The 15,757-nt window shown below is 49.6% G+C and overlaps 1 protein-coding gene across 3 annotated transcripts in view; it reads left to right on the top strand.

Annotated features, from left to right (window-relative positions):
* The window catches only part of Fam167a (family with sequence similarity 167 member A), a 33,296-nt gene extending 17,811 nt beyond the window's left edge, over nt 1-15,485 (top strand). For all 3 annotated transcript variants that reach the window (XM_052732976.1, XM_052732974.1, XM_052732975.1), the window contains one exon: nt 12,334-15,485. In XM_052732976.1, coding sequence (XP_052588936.1) covers nt 12,334-12,597 — 264 coding nt within the window. In that variant the 3' untranslated portion in view covers nt 12,598-15,485. The remainder of the gene's footprint in view (nt 1-12,333) is intronic.
* Nucleotides 15,486-15,757: the final 272 nt, after the last annotated feature.

Below are 15,757 nucleotides of genomic sequence, written 5' to 3'. Positions count from 1 at the left end.
TAGTTGTAAGTACTGGGGCTCAGCATGGGAAGTGCTGTTTAATAATTCAAGGTGTTCGAGAGCTGCCAGAAGGGGGCACATGACTGATCATGCTTTGAGTGAAGGCTTTGGCAAAGGATGTTGAGTAAGAGTCTGCCCAGAAGTCAGGGTGGGTCAGACTTTCCAGATGGGAATGAGTGAGCAAAGACAGAAGATTGAGTACAGCACCCACCTGGATCCTATTACTGTCCACAGGGGTCCCCATCAGGAACCTCTCACCACCATGAAAATTCTGGGAAAGGAGGTGGAGCATTTTCCCATCCTGCCCCAGGAAAAACCACTAGGTCCCTCCATAACAGCAGCTTCTTAGCAGACCTAGACCTGAAACAAAGCCTCCCCTTAAGCTTTAGCTGCTTCCCTGAATCACCTGCAGGGCCATCTGACTCCAGGGAGCCAGCAGTCAAGGCCAGCTGCCTTCCAAGAACCGGTGGTAATAGGAAAGCAGAGGCCGGCTGGGTTTGTTTTGTTGAGTCCTGCAGGACATCTCTCCACTGGAGCCTGGAATTTCTCGTGGGCTGAAATAGAGCATTGGGGTTCAGGGTGGTAGCAGCTCAGGAGGTTGAGCATCTAATTAATTAGGAACCTCTTTAGTTGACATTGAGTCTACTCAGAACACACTATCCCATTGTGTATGCTGTTAGTGTCGAGCATGGGTATGCTTGCCATTAGCTTTTGCTGAAGACAGGGTACCTATGGATTCTTGCTTTGTGACCACAGTGTGCTCACAGGAGCATAGGAGGTGGAGAGGTGGGCATGCAGGGCCAGAGACAGACCCTGAAAGCTGCGCCCTGACTTCCTGAGGCCAACCTGCTTTGATCTATTTTTCACAGAGGAACAAAAAATACTCCCATTAGCCAAGGATGCAATTTGTTGGTTTTGGGTTCATTTGAGAGTTTATTGCTTCTAGGAGCAGAGTTATTTACTGTCTAAATACGTTCACATTCCTTGTGGGCTTCCCTTTGGAGTGAGGGAGTAGAGAAACACGGTGTTTCCTCTGAGCGAATGGAAAACAGTAGGGGCTTCCTTTCAACTTCCTAGACACCCCCATCATCCCTTAGATGGAAAAGTACCGTGGGGAGCTCTGGAAAGACCCCAAAGCTCCAGCCACACCTCAGACCATTGAAAGGAACACCTAGGGCATGATGCTGAACATCTAGAGACTTGGAAGGTTGGTTCAAGCAGCACCCAGCCTAGCTGAGAACATTGTCTCAGATCTATGGGGCATGCTTAGTCTCATTACCGGGACATCAAAAACAAGCATGGCAAGGTGCCCCACCCAGAGTGTGCTGGCTAGGAGGAGCAGACCAGCCATATTTGGGGTAACTCAGACTGTCGGATCCCAGGGCAGGGCAGTCATAGTCAGGACTAATTTGGTTGCCAAGGGCTGTCTGACGTGGGCACAAGAAATATGTGCATTAGTAACATGCCTTTTATCTGCACAACATCTTCCGTTCTCCTGGGTGACCAGGGGTGGGTAGTGATGGTGATGGTGATGGCAGATGTGTCACGTGCTCAGTGTGTGCCAGGTATGTCACTTGCGTTACTCACTTTTCGTTGTCATGTGACCTTGCCTTTCCAAACTCCCTTTTTCAAGAAAACCAAAAAGACTCAGAGAGGAATGCAGCTGGGAATAAGAAAGCTGGCATTTGAACCCCTGGGCCATCAGGTCACTGTACTAATGCTAGTTCTAGCTGCTGCCACAGAACACAACATCCTCCATCGGCCGCGGGCAGTTTTCCTAAAACTGAGTTCACACGGATGTCAGCAGTCAACAGAATGTGTGGGTTGGAGGCAGAGAGAAAAACAAGGTTGAGTGAGAATAATCCCTGCATGCCATTCCATCCTACAAAGGTCCTGGGTACTTGTTGTCTTTGTTCTCATCATGTGGACGAACTCTCTGAAGCTCCTGGGAGTCAGTGAACCTAGCTAGGAAGTGCCAAAGCCAGGGCTCACCCTTCACTTTTGGGAAATGCAGGAGGGAGTCTGGTGAGCTGGCCTGACCCGGGAAGGCCCAGCTGAACATGCTGAAAAACCATTTGGCCTCCGAACTCCAATGTGCATTCAGAGCCCCCCAGTCTCTTGTAAGGATGAATATTCTGTTCTGTGGGTCTGAGATGGGGCTCTGTGATTTGGAATTTCCAATATGTTCCAAGGGACACTAAATGCCATACCACACCTAGAGTGCCAAGGGTGGAAAGAGGCCCAAGGGACCGTGAAAAGACTTCAGAGGGCAGATCCAGGAGTCCCCAAGCTTGAGTTCCACATCCTGCCCCTGCCTCAACTGTCCCACAACTCCAAGTTCAGACAGCAAAGGGATCTTAGTGAAGGACCTCACTTAAGCATTCCCATCCACCCAATGAGGCAGGAACCCCGCCTGCTTAGAGATGGCCCCCCAGGGGCTAGCAGCAGCTCTGGTGCTGATCTCAGCACCCCCATGCCCAATTCTGCCCTGCCAGAAATCAAACACCAGCAAAGGCAGCTCGTCAAACGCTTAGCTGGCTGGGTTAGAATGTTTTCTTCTCTCTGTCTCAGTTAAAACAAAGCTTTGTGCTACTTTTCTAATGTATCTTATGTTCACCCTCAAGGTGCCTTTAAAATCCGCTCATTTTTAAGGCCCCAGTGAAAGTAGTTCGTATAACCTTTATTATGCTGTATTTATTTAACTTCAGAATCAAACTTTCTCTGCTCCTGGGCACTCCTGCCCTCCCTGTGTATTTGTTAGACTCATGTGCAAATTTATCCTTCCTCCCACGTGTCTGAGGAACAGACTGAGACTCTAATTCCAGTCAGTATGTGGGCTTTCCCCCTCCATACTGCCGAACAGCCAACTCAACAAAAGTTTGTCTGTAGTCCTGGGGATTGAATTTAAAGACCTTCCTTCCCATGCTAGGCAAGTGCCCTTCCATGTATCCACAACCCTCCTTCTAATATGCTTTTTAAGATAAGGGCTTCCTCAGTTGCACAGGCTGGCCTTGAACTCACTCTATAGCCCAGACAGGTCTTGAACTTGCAAATCTCCCTGCCTCAGCTTCAGAAGTAGATGCAATTTTAGGCCTCTGCCACCAGACCCTGGTTTTAAAGGAAGTTTTGGTCCTAGCAGAGGGCAACCCGTAGTGTGCCTCCTGTCTGTCTGGTGGTCTTCCTGGGAGCTGTTAAAACAGCCAGGGAGACAGTTGTCAATGTGCCCTCATTCAAAGGCAGGCTATGCAGGAACAGGAAGCATTGTCTACCCTTTGCTGCCTCCTCTGGGGCTAGCAGAAAGGAGTTTCAGGATCTGGACAGGTTTCCAAAGCAAAGAAGGGGCTGGGGGATCCCTCCTGACGTTCCTTCCTGGCTTTCACCCCAAGATATGGGGTGTTTCTGCCAACATCCCTGTCAACCTAGAGTAGTGGCTTTGCCTTTGGCTAATGTACCAGGGATATTGGGAAGCTAACCCTCAAGGGTCATGAGACCATCTCTAAGAAGTGTGGTTCCTGTACTGCTGGCCTGAGCTCCAGCACTCTGACCCCTTTGCAGATTGAGCCTTGGGCCACATGGAGGCAGTTATGGCAGAAACAGGTGCGACAACTTAAGCTTAGGGACCTCCCTCGTTTCCCATCTGATATCCCTTCTTGCTCCCTTGGTTCTCCCCTGGTCTCCATTCATTCATTGATTCTCAAACCATAAATATCATATGACATCCAACTAAGGCCTGGCATCTCTGCTCCAACTAGATCAAGAGACCATGTCACCACCCAACTGTGGCAGGCAGGGCAGCTTCTGCACTTGGTGATTTGGGGCCACCTGACATCCCCAAGCTAAGATCCGACCTCGCTGGTCTCAGAGTCCTCAAAAATAACCATCATGTTCCTTTGCTGATTCTAGACTGCTCTGGTTACCAGGTCACAGCCCCCAGCTGTGTGCCTGCAGTGAAGACAGCCTAATGGGCGGTCTGGGATGAGGTGGTGGCAGTCCTGCAAGGGTGACATGGGAAAGCCATGGCCCTGGGTGGCAGGAGTCTGTCAGCTTCTTCCAGCTGAGTGTGGAATTCCAGTTGCCTTTGGTCAGGGAAGCAGCTTCAGGCCTGGGCCTGGAGCTGAGCCACCAGCAGTCTGTCTTGTTTCTGTGGTCTTGCTCAGAAGTGACCTTGACAGATAAGGAGATAAGAAACAGGAGCCAGAACATCTGCGCTGTCAGTGGCAGACAAAAGGAAAAGCCTCCCTGGTCCCTGATGCACTCTGTGGTGAGAACCTGAGAATCCATAACACCTACACTGTCTGTTAGTTTCCTGCAGGTGTTTGATCCCTGCAGGCAGAAGGTGTTTATAGCTGTTAGAAACAGAATCAGAAACTTGGTGGGTACTAACCGGGCAGGACCTGTGTGTCAGAGCTGGAGACCCAGGTTCCGGCGGTGCCTGTGGCCTCAGTTTGATCACCAGCTCGAGTTCTCAGTGGCACATCTAGGCAAGCACACGGCTCTGGCATGGTGTGACACCAGCTCCCATTATCCTTATCTGCTGGGTGCCCAGCCAGATGACAGGTCACAGTCCCTGTGTGGGATGGAGATGCTTGACGATGGCAGGAGAGAGGACTCTAAGGCCCCAGAGCACTTCCGTGAGGTGCCCCCGGAAGCTTGAGGCTGTTGGCTCTCCCCATTTTACAAAGGAGAAGACAGAGACTCAGAAAGCCCAGAAGTCTTAGGACAGAGGGGTTAAGTGACGCAGCTGAGGCTGTGGCTAAGCCTGTTAGGATGGCACCTGTCTGACTCGGGGTTCAGGACTCTTTCCTCTATCAGAGACCTGTCACATGTTCATGTCATGGGTCACATACTCTCAAAGGCACATGATCAAACCCTGATGGTTTCAGAAGAGGATGCTCCTAGAAGGCCCCACAGGGTTGCATGCCATGCCCCAGAACATGTCACTGGGACCATTGTGTCTCAGGGAAGATGATGAAGTGCTCAGAGGCAGCCAGCAGGAGACTGGGGGTGTGGGCCTCGACGCACAAGAAGCCCAGGCATCTGTCTGCCCGACGCTTGTCTCTTCTTCTCGTGAACACCCAATTCTATTCGTCTGAGAAGATACTGACTTTGTAGGGGTTATGACAATTTTTGTATTAAATCCAACTTGAGCTACATAGAAAATGGCAGGCCAGCCAGGGTTGCAGAGCAAGACCACGTCTCAAAATAAATAAATAAATAAATACGAGAACGTATAGACAAAGGTTCAGGAGATGAAAGACGTCAGAGCGGTGGCGATATTCATTTCTTCTTAGTTATGCCGTTATTTCTACTTTTCTGTAGTTTCCAGAAATTTCTAAAATAGAAACACCCTATATAATCAAGGAGAAAGGGGTTATTAAAAATAAAAGGCCAGAGAGAGAAAAGTGTTGGGTTCTTCTGTCTTGCCACTGTAATTGGAATTCGTGCCTCGCCCTGCAGAAAAGAGTCTCCTAGAAGGAGAGAACTCAGGCCTTCCATCCCCAGGCATGCCTCTGGGACCTAAGAGCAATAGGGCCTGTGGCCAGGAGGCCGAAGCTGACCCCCTCCCAAGGCCCCACCCACAGTCCCCCTTCTTCTTCTCTGCAGTGTTGAGAAGGGGACCAGAGGAGCTCAGCAGAGAAGCAGTTCAGGGCACCCAAGAGCCACAGGAGGCAAAGGGGGACTTTCTCATCCCACTACATCCCATGTAGTAAGATGAGAAGTCCTTGGGTGGCTGGCCTGTGGAGCTGAGGTAGGTGGGATGGGGTCTTGTGTTCCAGAGAGTCTCTCTCAAGAGAAGGCAGATATCACCCAGGGACCTGCAGGTGGAGTCCTGCTTTGGAGAGGGGAAGGCCCCCAGGGTGTTTGTTTAGGACAGATCCCTCCTGGTCTCTGTGGAAGTCCATGCTATAAACCTGGAGCGGTTTGGGAAGTTATTGAGGACCCACAGACAACTGTAAAGCAGCTGGCCCCGTCACTGGTCATGGGTGGGGGTGGGAAAAGCACCCATCTGCAATTAGATTAGACTTCCAGTTCTACTATATCCCACTTGCAGTTGACCTAATCCTTCCCAATGTTTATCACTGTAAAATGGAGGTGACAAATACCTGGCTCTCAGGGTGTTGGTAAAGGAAAATAGAGAGGAGGAACCAAAGGCCAGGATCAGTACTGTGTGTGTTTACTCCCATCACAACACTTGATGCTCAGCCACCTTCCTAGGTGGGGGCCTCTGATAGTATTAGCACCCCCCCTTACAGATGAGGGAACTGATTATCAGCATGGGGGGGTGTGAAATCAGATCTGCCCAGCCTCAGAGCCCATGCTCCAAATGGCTACACTATACCACGGCTCCTTCAGTCAGTGAGCATGAAGGTGCCTTCTGCTTCCTCAACACAGCTTCTCAACTCCTGGCACATTGCTGTGTTATTCTCCAAAGTTAACTCCATTTTGCCCTCTTTCCAAGAATTTAATTCTTCCACTCTGTATAAGGAGGTGTCTTATGCTAACACAGAGGCCAGCCATGGTGGTCTCAAGTATCAAAGGGGTTGGTTCAGTCTGAAGCAAGTCTGTAGGCTGGATAATCCCTTTCTGACACACACACACACATGTATATAGACACACACACACACACACACACACACACACACACACATTTAAATCAACATGTGTGGCTCTATTGTGGGGTATGGTAGAATAATTAGATACTGTGTGTGGTGGTCAAATCAAAATTAGCATTTCCACTTTTTTCAAGTACTATCCCTTTTTTGTGGTGGGAACACTCAAATTCTCCTTGAGTTATTCTGAAATACATACTAAATTGTTGTAGACTATTTATCTGGGTATGATCAGACTAGTAGAACTGAGTTAGGGCTGTAGTGCAGAGGGTTGTTAGAGTGCTTGCCTCTCGTTCATGAAGCCCTAGGTTCAATCCCCAGTACTACCAAAAGAATATTGGAATGGATTTCCCACTACCCAGTCCTCCTGTATTTCCCCATCACTGTCCCAGCCTCCAGCAACCTCTAGAGTTCAACTTTTTTTCAGCTTTCACAAATGAGTGAGAACATGTGGTATTTGTCTTTCTGTGTGTGGCTTATTTCACTTAACATAATGACTGTGGTGGACTGTCCTTCAATAAACATGGGAGTACATTAAAACTTCTCAGGTAGTCAAGGTAGGTAGTTCTGTTTACAGTGATGCACGCGCGTGTGTGTGTGTGTGTGTGTGTGTGTGTGTGTGTGTGTGTGTGTCCCTGTCATGTCTTTACCAGCATTTCTATTTCCTGTCTCTTTGATAGTAGCCATGATAACTGAGGTGAGGTGGTATCTTGCTGTGGGTGTTTGTTTGTTGTTTGAAACAGGGTCTCACTCTGCATCTGCATCAAGCTAGCCTAGAACTTATAACATAGCCCAGGTCAGCCTTGAACTCATGATCTGCCCATGTCAGCCTCCCAAGTGCTAGAATCACAGGGGTATGCCTCACACCCAGCTTTGTTGTCCTTCTGATTTGCATTTCCCCAGTGATTCGAGATGTCGGACACCTTTGCCTAAATTTGCCTGCTACCGAATTGTCTTCTTTTGAGAAGTGTCAACTCAGGTCCCCACCAGTCCTCAACTCACCTCTCCAGCTTCTCTCTGTTGTGTGCCCCTTCCAGGCACAGCTCCCTCCTTCACACCCCAGTACTGTCTGATGCAGCAGGGATCGGTGGGGGGGGGGGGGCAGCCATCCTTTTCCTTTTTCTTCCAGGGGTTCACACCTGCCCAGGAATGTTCACCTAGAAAGGGCTGTTTGGGAACTGGAAGCCAGAGCCCCTGGTAGCTCTGCAAGTCCAGCCTCTCATAGAGAAGGTAACAGTTTGGGGACTTTCCAAGCATGAAAAGTTGAAAACCTTATCATATCTTTAGAGCTTCACACTTGTGTAGAGCCAGGAATTCCCCAGGAGGCCTTGAAGGGCCCCAAGCTCTCTTCTTAGCCCTGGACTCTAATCTGGCCTTCCCAATCAATACAGGCACAACTCAGAGGAAATAGACTAGACCCAGACAGAGCAAGCAATATAACCAGCTCCCTCCTTCCTACTGAACCGGCCCAGGGGACTGGAGCCAGGGTGCCAACTCTCCAACCCACAGCCCAGGCCAGGGCTAAAGATCAAAAGGCCTCCCCACTGTCAGGAGAGGTCAGTCCCACCTATGTGGCCCAGCCACCTCCTCTCTTAGAAACAACTTCTCCATGAAGCATACTTCCACTTCTAACTGAGTCCTTAACTCCCCTGGAAACCCATTCACAATGTAGAGCTGGCTTCTGGGAACCTTTGAGTTTTTCCTTCTACCGGTTCCCAGAAACTCAAGCTTCCATTGAGCAAGACACCTTACCCATACCACCTGGTCCTTCCACCCTCATCAGTGCGGCATTCACAGGGGTCAAACTAAGGTTAAAGTGTCCTGCATTGTCCTGGTTCTAGGCGGACTCCGACACAATACTGATTGTAACAATGCCTGACATTATACATGTCTGATTATAACAATGGCTGACCTTTGGGTAAAGCTAGACAAACACCAGAGCAGAATACAAAGAGTGTTTGTAAACCTCAAGAATTAGGTCTCTGTTGTCCAACCATGTGGAAATGGAACGCACTCTGCCCCTTCCTTCACACGTGCGGAGATAGTTCCCAGCCCTCACACCACTCCTTTCTGTCAGAGACAAATGGAGACTCTCAGGCTGAGATAGTGTCCACAGGAGTCCAGGACTAGGGACTAGACACATGTCCTTCACCTTAGTATTCTCTTTCTGTGCGTGCTAACTGTTAAACACCGATTCCCAATCCCCACACCCTGCAAACCCTAATGTCACTTAGCATAATGTCCCCCAAATCCAGGCTGTGACATGTGTCTGAATCTCCTCCTTGCTAAGACTGGATAGCATCCAGAGCGTGGATTGGCTGTGCTCATCTGTTTTGCAGTTGGGGTGTACCGCTGTGAACTTGGGGCACAGGTCTCTTGTGGGAGTCCTTGCCTCCAGCTGTTTGGGGTGAAACCCCTGGTCATATATATGGTACCCACTGAACTTAATCAGGACATCCCGGGGATGTCCACCGCCTTCATTTTCATTGCCCCCCAACCCAGATCAGACCTGAGCTTCTCCTTTCTCCTCAGGGAAGTACTTGATGTGGTGATCTCTCCCCAGTAAGCAGGGACACATTCACCTGAGAGCTTTCTGTTCTGGAGTCTCTCAGCCGACTCTCCTCCCAGCCATTCTTCCCTCCTTGTCTCCACTGCTCTTCACCCCACAGTGAGCTGGGAAGTCAGGAAATCTCTTCTCTTGCCGAGCCCTGTAATTACTGTTTAGGTAGCTAATCCTGCCCTTGGGAGTTCACCTTCTACCTGAAGAAACAGGCCTAAGATTCTCCTAAGAGGCTTCTCATTTGCCTCAAAACCACCAGTGTCCACAGGCAGCAGAGGAGTCTGAAGGACAGCGATGGCTCTCTCAGAAAGGCTGCCTCCACTCCCTGAGGTCTCCGGAGACCCTCTCCCTACCATCCCCCTAACCCCCTCACCAATGGCATCCCCCCACCCAACCGTCTTTCACCAGGGCCTGTGCCCTGATTGTGGGATTTCTCAACAACGAACCACAGCTCTGACTCCAGCCTGTGCCTGCTTCCCCAGAGGGAGGGCAGGCCACCCTAGGGATGTGGGGGTGGGAAATAAGGACATTCTACACTGAGCTTTGGAGGACAGTATTTGACCGATGTTGAGTTGAGTCCCCTAGGCTGAGTCTTAGGACCAGTGCACCAGCCTAGGTGTTCCTGTGGATCCCTTCCTGGCTGGAAGGGAAGTACTTGGCCACTGTTAGTTGCTGCCCTAGGGTTACTCTGCACAGCTTCTTGTCTGGTCTGGAGCCCTCCTCAGTCCCTTCTTGGAGAAGTGGAGGTGGGAGTTTGGCATTAGTGACTGGTTCAGCTAGCGGGCACGGGGGGGGGGGGGTGGGTGGGGGGGGCTGCAACAGGATCTCCCCCAGAAGTCCGTCATCGCCTCCAGGCCCCGGGAAAGCCACTGCTTAACCCAGAGGGATCTGAGTGCCACCATTCCCAGGAGGGCTGGGCCTGAGTTAGTTTCCTTGTCTGTAAGATAGATAAATGTGATGCCTCTGGCCTGGAGTGAGGAAGAGCCAGGGAGCCAGGGGTGGGGGTTACAGATCTTGTCATTCATGTTACCCACAGTGACCTGTGACCTTTAGACATTGCTAAGGAAATTTAATTTTAAAAGCCTCTCAGCCATGTGAACCTGGAGAGCATGATGAGACATGAAATAAGCCAGCTACATAAGCACAAACACTGTAGGATCCTCCTCACGGGGTGGGACTGGGAGGGCTGGGGGGTGTTTCTAGAGCCATCTAGTTCATAGAGATGAAGGGCAGTGGAATGGGGTTGTCAGGGGCTGGAGGAAGGGGATGGGGATTTTTTTCTTTAAATGAGCACCTCTTTTAGTTGAGAACTATGGGAAAATTCTGGCGTTGGGCGGTGGCCATGGTCGCACAGCAATGCATGTCTTTGACACTACTGGACTGTGCTTCAAAATGACTAAGAGGATACATTTTATGTTATATAGATTCTACATTTTTTTTTCAAATTTCGGAGTCTTTGCCCTTCACATTTAAGAAAAAAAGATTTATTGTTTATTTATGTAGTGTGTGTGTGTGTGTGTGTGTGTGTGTGTGTGTGTGTGTGTGTGTAAGAGGGAGAGAGAGAGAACACTGAGTGCTCACTAGTGAAGTCACTAATTTTCTTCCTGGCAGTGGGTAGGTATTCCAAACCCAATGGAGAAAATGAGAACTTTGCATTCATTTGCATAGCCATAGGGCGGGTCCTTCCTGAATCTCAGGGCTCATTGGGCTCCAAGCACCTGGTAGGCCACTGAACTCAGTCTGAGGACTGAAAACATACTGAAACACTTGGAGGCCTAGGCAGAGTAAATGGCAGGATGGAATTGGGTCTCAGGTCAAGTAGGAACAGCTGGTGGTCTGTCTTAGTGACAAAGCTTTGCTAATGGGACACCACTGCCCACCAAGCCTAGTGAGATCACAGCTACATTCCATCTCTGCCAAGTCACAATGGTGACGCTAAGGGACACCTTAAAGCCTTAGAGTTCCAGGATCCTCAAACGAAATATGGACCTTCAGTGCAGGTCCCTCGGGGAGCCTGGGAGGTGCCGCAGGGTTTGAGGTGTAGATGGGTTTTGGAAAGTGCTGCTGAGAGTTCTCAGTACATCCCTTTCCTAACAGGAAACAGAGGTGCAAAAACCACATCAGAACCTCTCTAGAGGGTCTCCCAGCTTTGTTCAGCTCTATGCCTTAGGCTCCACTCTACCTAAGAGGCAGAACTGACTGAGTTGTCAGTCTCCTGGTTACCCACAGTCTGAGCCCCTACCCCTCTACCACCAAGGGCCTTTTGACAGCTGACTTCAACTTCTCCATCTGTGACTTGTGGCATAGTAAGACTCTTACTCTGCAGGCTATCATGAGGATTAACTCTGGTTCATAGTAAATGTCAGCTCGTTTTTTATGATCGGCTCGTAGGAACCTTTATTAAGATATATATCAATAAGTCATTGTAAGATGTCTGATGAAAGAAAAAATAGCACGCTGCAGAGTGAGGGGGGTGGTCACATGACCACTGGTAGGGCCCTACGGCCCCGAAGACGACCCACACCCATGTGCATATGGGTAGCACTAAGTGGACTCAGAGTTATTAATTACACTTTTTTTTTAAAAAGAATTTTAAAATTCACATGAATTTGAAAGTTAGAATGGGAGGGCACTTGGGAAAATTAGAGGATGGTAATAGTAGGTGGATGTGATAAAAATACATTGTAAAATGTATGAATTAACAAATAACAAAGCACGTTATGCCAGCCCCCACGCGAATGACCTAATCGGGACTGTCCCAGTGGAGAGCCCTCATTGTCCCGCCCATCGCAGCCCTTCTCCCCACCCAGGAGCTGTGCCGCCAAATCCGGTGCCTGTTACTCTTTGCAGTCTCGTTCCGCCTGAACATCCACTTTACACCAAAGAACGGGAATGAACTGGGGGTGAATTTAAGCTAGGATTGGCATGGAGAAGGATTTAGGCATGGCTGTTAGCCTGGCACAAAGCGGGCAATGACACCTTCCCGTGACACCGTAGTGTCCTTTCGCCTCTCTGACCTAGAAAGTAAGCCTGCTGCCAGATGGACCTGTCAGTGATCCATGACATCAGTTAAGAGTCCTGCTAATGAGTCTCCTCAGCAGAGCTCACAGAACTGCAGCCTCCACAGCCCTTGCTGACACGTATCTGGCCTTTCCTCTCCAGGCAGAGATGCGGCTCCAGGACCAGCAGCTGGCCAGGCAGCTCATGCGCCTCCGTGGAGATATCAACAAGCTGAAGATTGAGCAGACCTGCCGCCTGCACAGGAGGATGCTCAATGATGCTGCCTTTGAGCTGGAGGAGCGAGATGAGCTGTCAGACCTCTTCTGTGACTCCCCTCTGGCATCCTCGTTCAGCCTTTCCACACCACTCAAGCTCATCGGCGTCACCAAGATGAACATCAACTCCAGAAGGTTCTCTCTCTGCTGAGAAGCCTTGGGATGGAAGGGGGGGGGACCAGAGCTAAGGGTGAGAGAGAGGCAACTCAGACCAAGTTACCCAAAGTGGGTCTCCCTGAGGCCATGCTGGGAAATGGAAGGTCCCAGGACCGGGCGGTCGTGTGGCAGGGGCTTCAGCTTTGCATACTTGGGTCTTCATGTTCAATACCCAAAGAGTCTGCAGGCACTATGGAAAACAGGGTCTCAGCAGGATCCCTGTGGCCTGTCCCCCTCAGTGGCCCACTTTCCTGTGTCCTAGACTCACTGGTGCTATGATGTTGGATCCCAAAGGGGACCTTCCCACCCACAAAGCTTGTTCTTACAGAAAGCTCTGCTCTAGGGAAGCTGGGAAGATTAGATGTGCAAGGCACACTCATCTCTCACATAGTGTCAACACCCTCTTAGTCCTAGCTCTAATTGCCCCAAAGGAGGTGACTCATCAACCTGGGCAGGTGTGCTAGGACAAGAAAACCTAAAGGAATAACACTGTGGCACATGGGAATGCAGGCTTCTCTTTGATGGCAACCAGCATCCCTGGGAAGGAGCTCTGCCCTGCTACTTGGACCTTCAGCCTTGATGCTACAAGGCCATGCTATTTCCAGCTTGCTCCATGACACATGTACCTTGTATAGCTTTGGTAGAGGAACCCAGATGCCCTGCTGTCCGCCCCCCAGCTCCAGTTACAACCACTTCAGTTATTTTGCTGCCACTCACAACCCCAGGAGAGCACCAACAGGCCACTGGTGACTAAACCAGGCAGATAGGAAACAGATTTCCCCCCAAGTGAATCCTACTGCAGAAGGCAGGACAGAGGCCTTCCTGGTGGGACCTGATGGTGTCACCACATCACCTTATCCTCAGCACCAAAGACCACAGGGAGTCCAGAAGCCCATACTGAGCCTCTCTCAAGACCGTGCCTGACCTAAACAATGACTTTTAATTGACCACGACTGTTTGTTACCTAATGCGTTGCTAACTCATTAATACCCGTCTGATTCTTGTCCATGTGGAGAACCAGTTGACTAAGCCAAGAAGAATTTGGGGTTCAGTTTTGAGAGGTTTTTCCCTTAGCAGCAGGCTTGAGATCAGCAGAATGTTAAGCTGATCGGTTCAGGAAAGACCTGGTACAGCATATTAGGCCACGTGTAATCCTGTTAACACAAGTTTCTCAGACATTGGGTGTGTCTAGTGAGGCCTGCTCATTTGCAGAGAGGGCTAAATGAAGCCAGGAAACAGAATGGCTTCCCTCAAGTCACCTGGCTGTTTAGTGGCTATAGAATATTAAGGTGAGAAATTATTATGAGTCAGGTCTAGAGGGATCTCCTGTCAATGAACTTGAACTCCAAAAGATGGCCTGATGTTCTGCCAAACCCATAAGTTGCCAACTTCTTTCTCCTTCCCTTTCAGGCTCCACCCATTCTCCCCACTTTGCAATTCAAAGCATTGGGAGGGAGGAGCATGATGCCCAGATGGTGGACCTTTGGCACTTACCATCTGTCATAGTCCCGTAGTCTATACTGACTGTTCTCTGTATATAATGTTTCTTCCTCCTGGTAATCCCCATGGGTTATGTCCACACATGCCACAACACACCCAGGGAGAGGCTGGAATGGGAGCATATAACTGAATGGTCGTGTATGACCAAAGGGTCTCTTCCTAGTGATTTCAAAGAGCCAGGCAGTTAGTGTTTCTTTTTGAAAAGGTAGAACAAGGTAGCCAATATTTCTTAAAAGCCCTGAAGTCCAGAGGCCTTGACCCCAGTCCCTTCCTTAGAGACTACACAAAACACTGCCAAGTCCCAAGAGGCCTCATCACCTCTCATCACCTCCAGCCTCCAGACACCCCGCTGGCTGACACTCTCACACCACGTCACAGAAAACACAGGAAAGAAGGCCCATCCCATGTCCTAAAAACAACGCCAAACTGGTTGCAAGGAATTAATCATTAGCCAGTCATGGGAGTGCATGTCTTTAATCCCAACACTCAGGAGCTGGAGGAGGAGGATCAGAAGTTCAAGACTAGCCTGTGATACACAGTAAGTTCTCCAGGCCAGCCTAGGCCCCATGAGACCATGTCTCAGAAACATAACAAGGGAAAAGACACCACCAGCCATTACAGAACCTAACACCCTTTGCTTAAAGCAAAGCGGAGGGATCGAATTGGATGTGGACAGTAACCAAGTATGTGACGGAGCAGTTTGTGCTCAGCTAACCCCACCAGCTTCTTCCTACTTCTGTTCTCTGAGGACACTGCGCCCCAGGCATGGATCTAAATAGGTTAGATGCCTCAGCTTAAGTTGTTCATCTCAAGTTCATCCCAAGTTCATCCTATTCGGGGATGAAGAGGGAAGGTGGGGGGGGGTCACAAAAGTAGAGGGGAGCCATTTTGTGTTCTTATGTGCAGCTAGTATCTGTTAGCTCCCTGTCTCTCATGGCGAGCACAAACCATGAATTGCTCATTCTGCTTGTAGGATCCATGCAGAGATGTCTGTAGGTCAGTGGTGACATTAGCAGCCTTCCACAGCCACTTTCCTGGCTGACCGTATGTACACAGTCCTGTGTGCTGTTTCATCGTTAACCATCTCCATGTCCCCCAGAGTCTCTCCCCTGCCCCCCCCCCATGAGACACGAAATATCCACTGTGCTGCCACAAGGTCATGTCCAATGCCTCTGTGGGCTCAGTAGCAATCACAGAGCCTAGAGAGCCTGGGCAGGCCTGGCCATGACCTGGCCTCATCCAAGATCTACCCCTGTAGCAATACCAAGTGCTATTACATAATCAATGGACAATTTACAATTTTATTTTTATGATTATTTGTTTCTATATTACTGTTAGAAAAAAGTGAAATAAAAATATTTCAAAAGAAGATATCCAAATAGAGACATTGATTTCCTTTTTGTTTGTCACAGTTACAACATACACAAGACCAGGGCCATAACTGGATGGATGGATGGATGGATGGATGGATGGATGGATGGATGGATTATTTAAACAATTAGGTGAAGATGTAGGAGGAAGGAAAAGATTCTCTAGGACGTTCCTCCAAGAAGGGTCACTTGGAGGGTCACCATGGACTTCATCCTGTAGGCCATGTGAGCACACTTCATGTAGCCATCATGCCTGCATTTGACCAAAGCCATAGGAGAAGCAAT

This window comes from Peromyscus californicus, unplaced genomic scaffold (genome assembly GCF_007827085.1).
Source record: "Peromyscus californicus insignis strain IS unplaced genomic scaffold, ASM782708v3 Scaffold_12__1_contigs__length_115047231, whole genome shotgun sequence".
NCBI classification, from domain to species: domain Eukaryota; kingdom Metazoa; phylum Chordata; class Mammalia; order Rodentia; family Cricetidae; genus Peromyscus; species Peromyscus californicus.
Note: the sequence above shows the minus strand (reverse complement) of the source record. Positions and strands in the feature narration are given on the sequence as shown.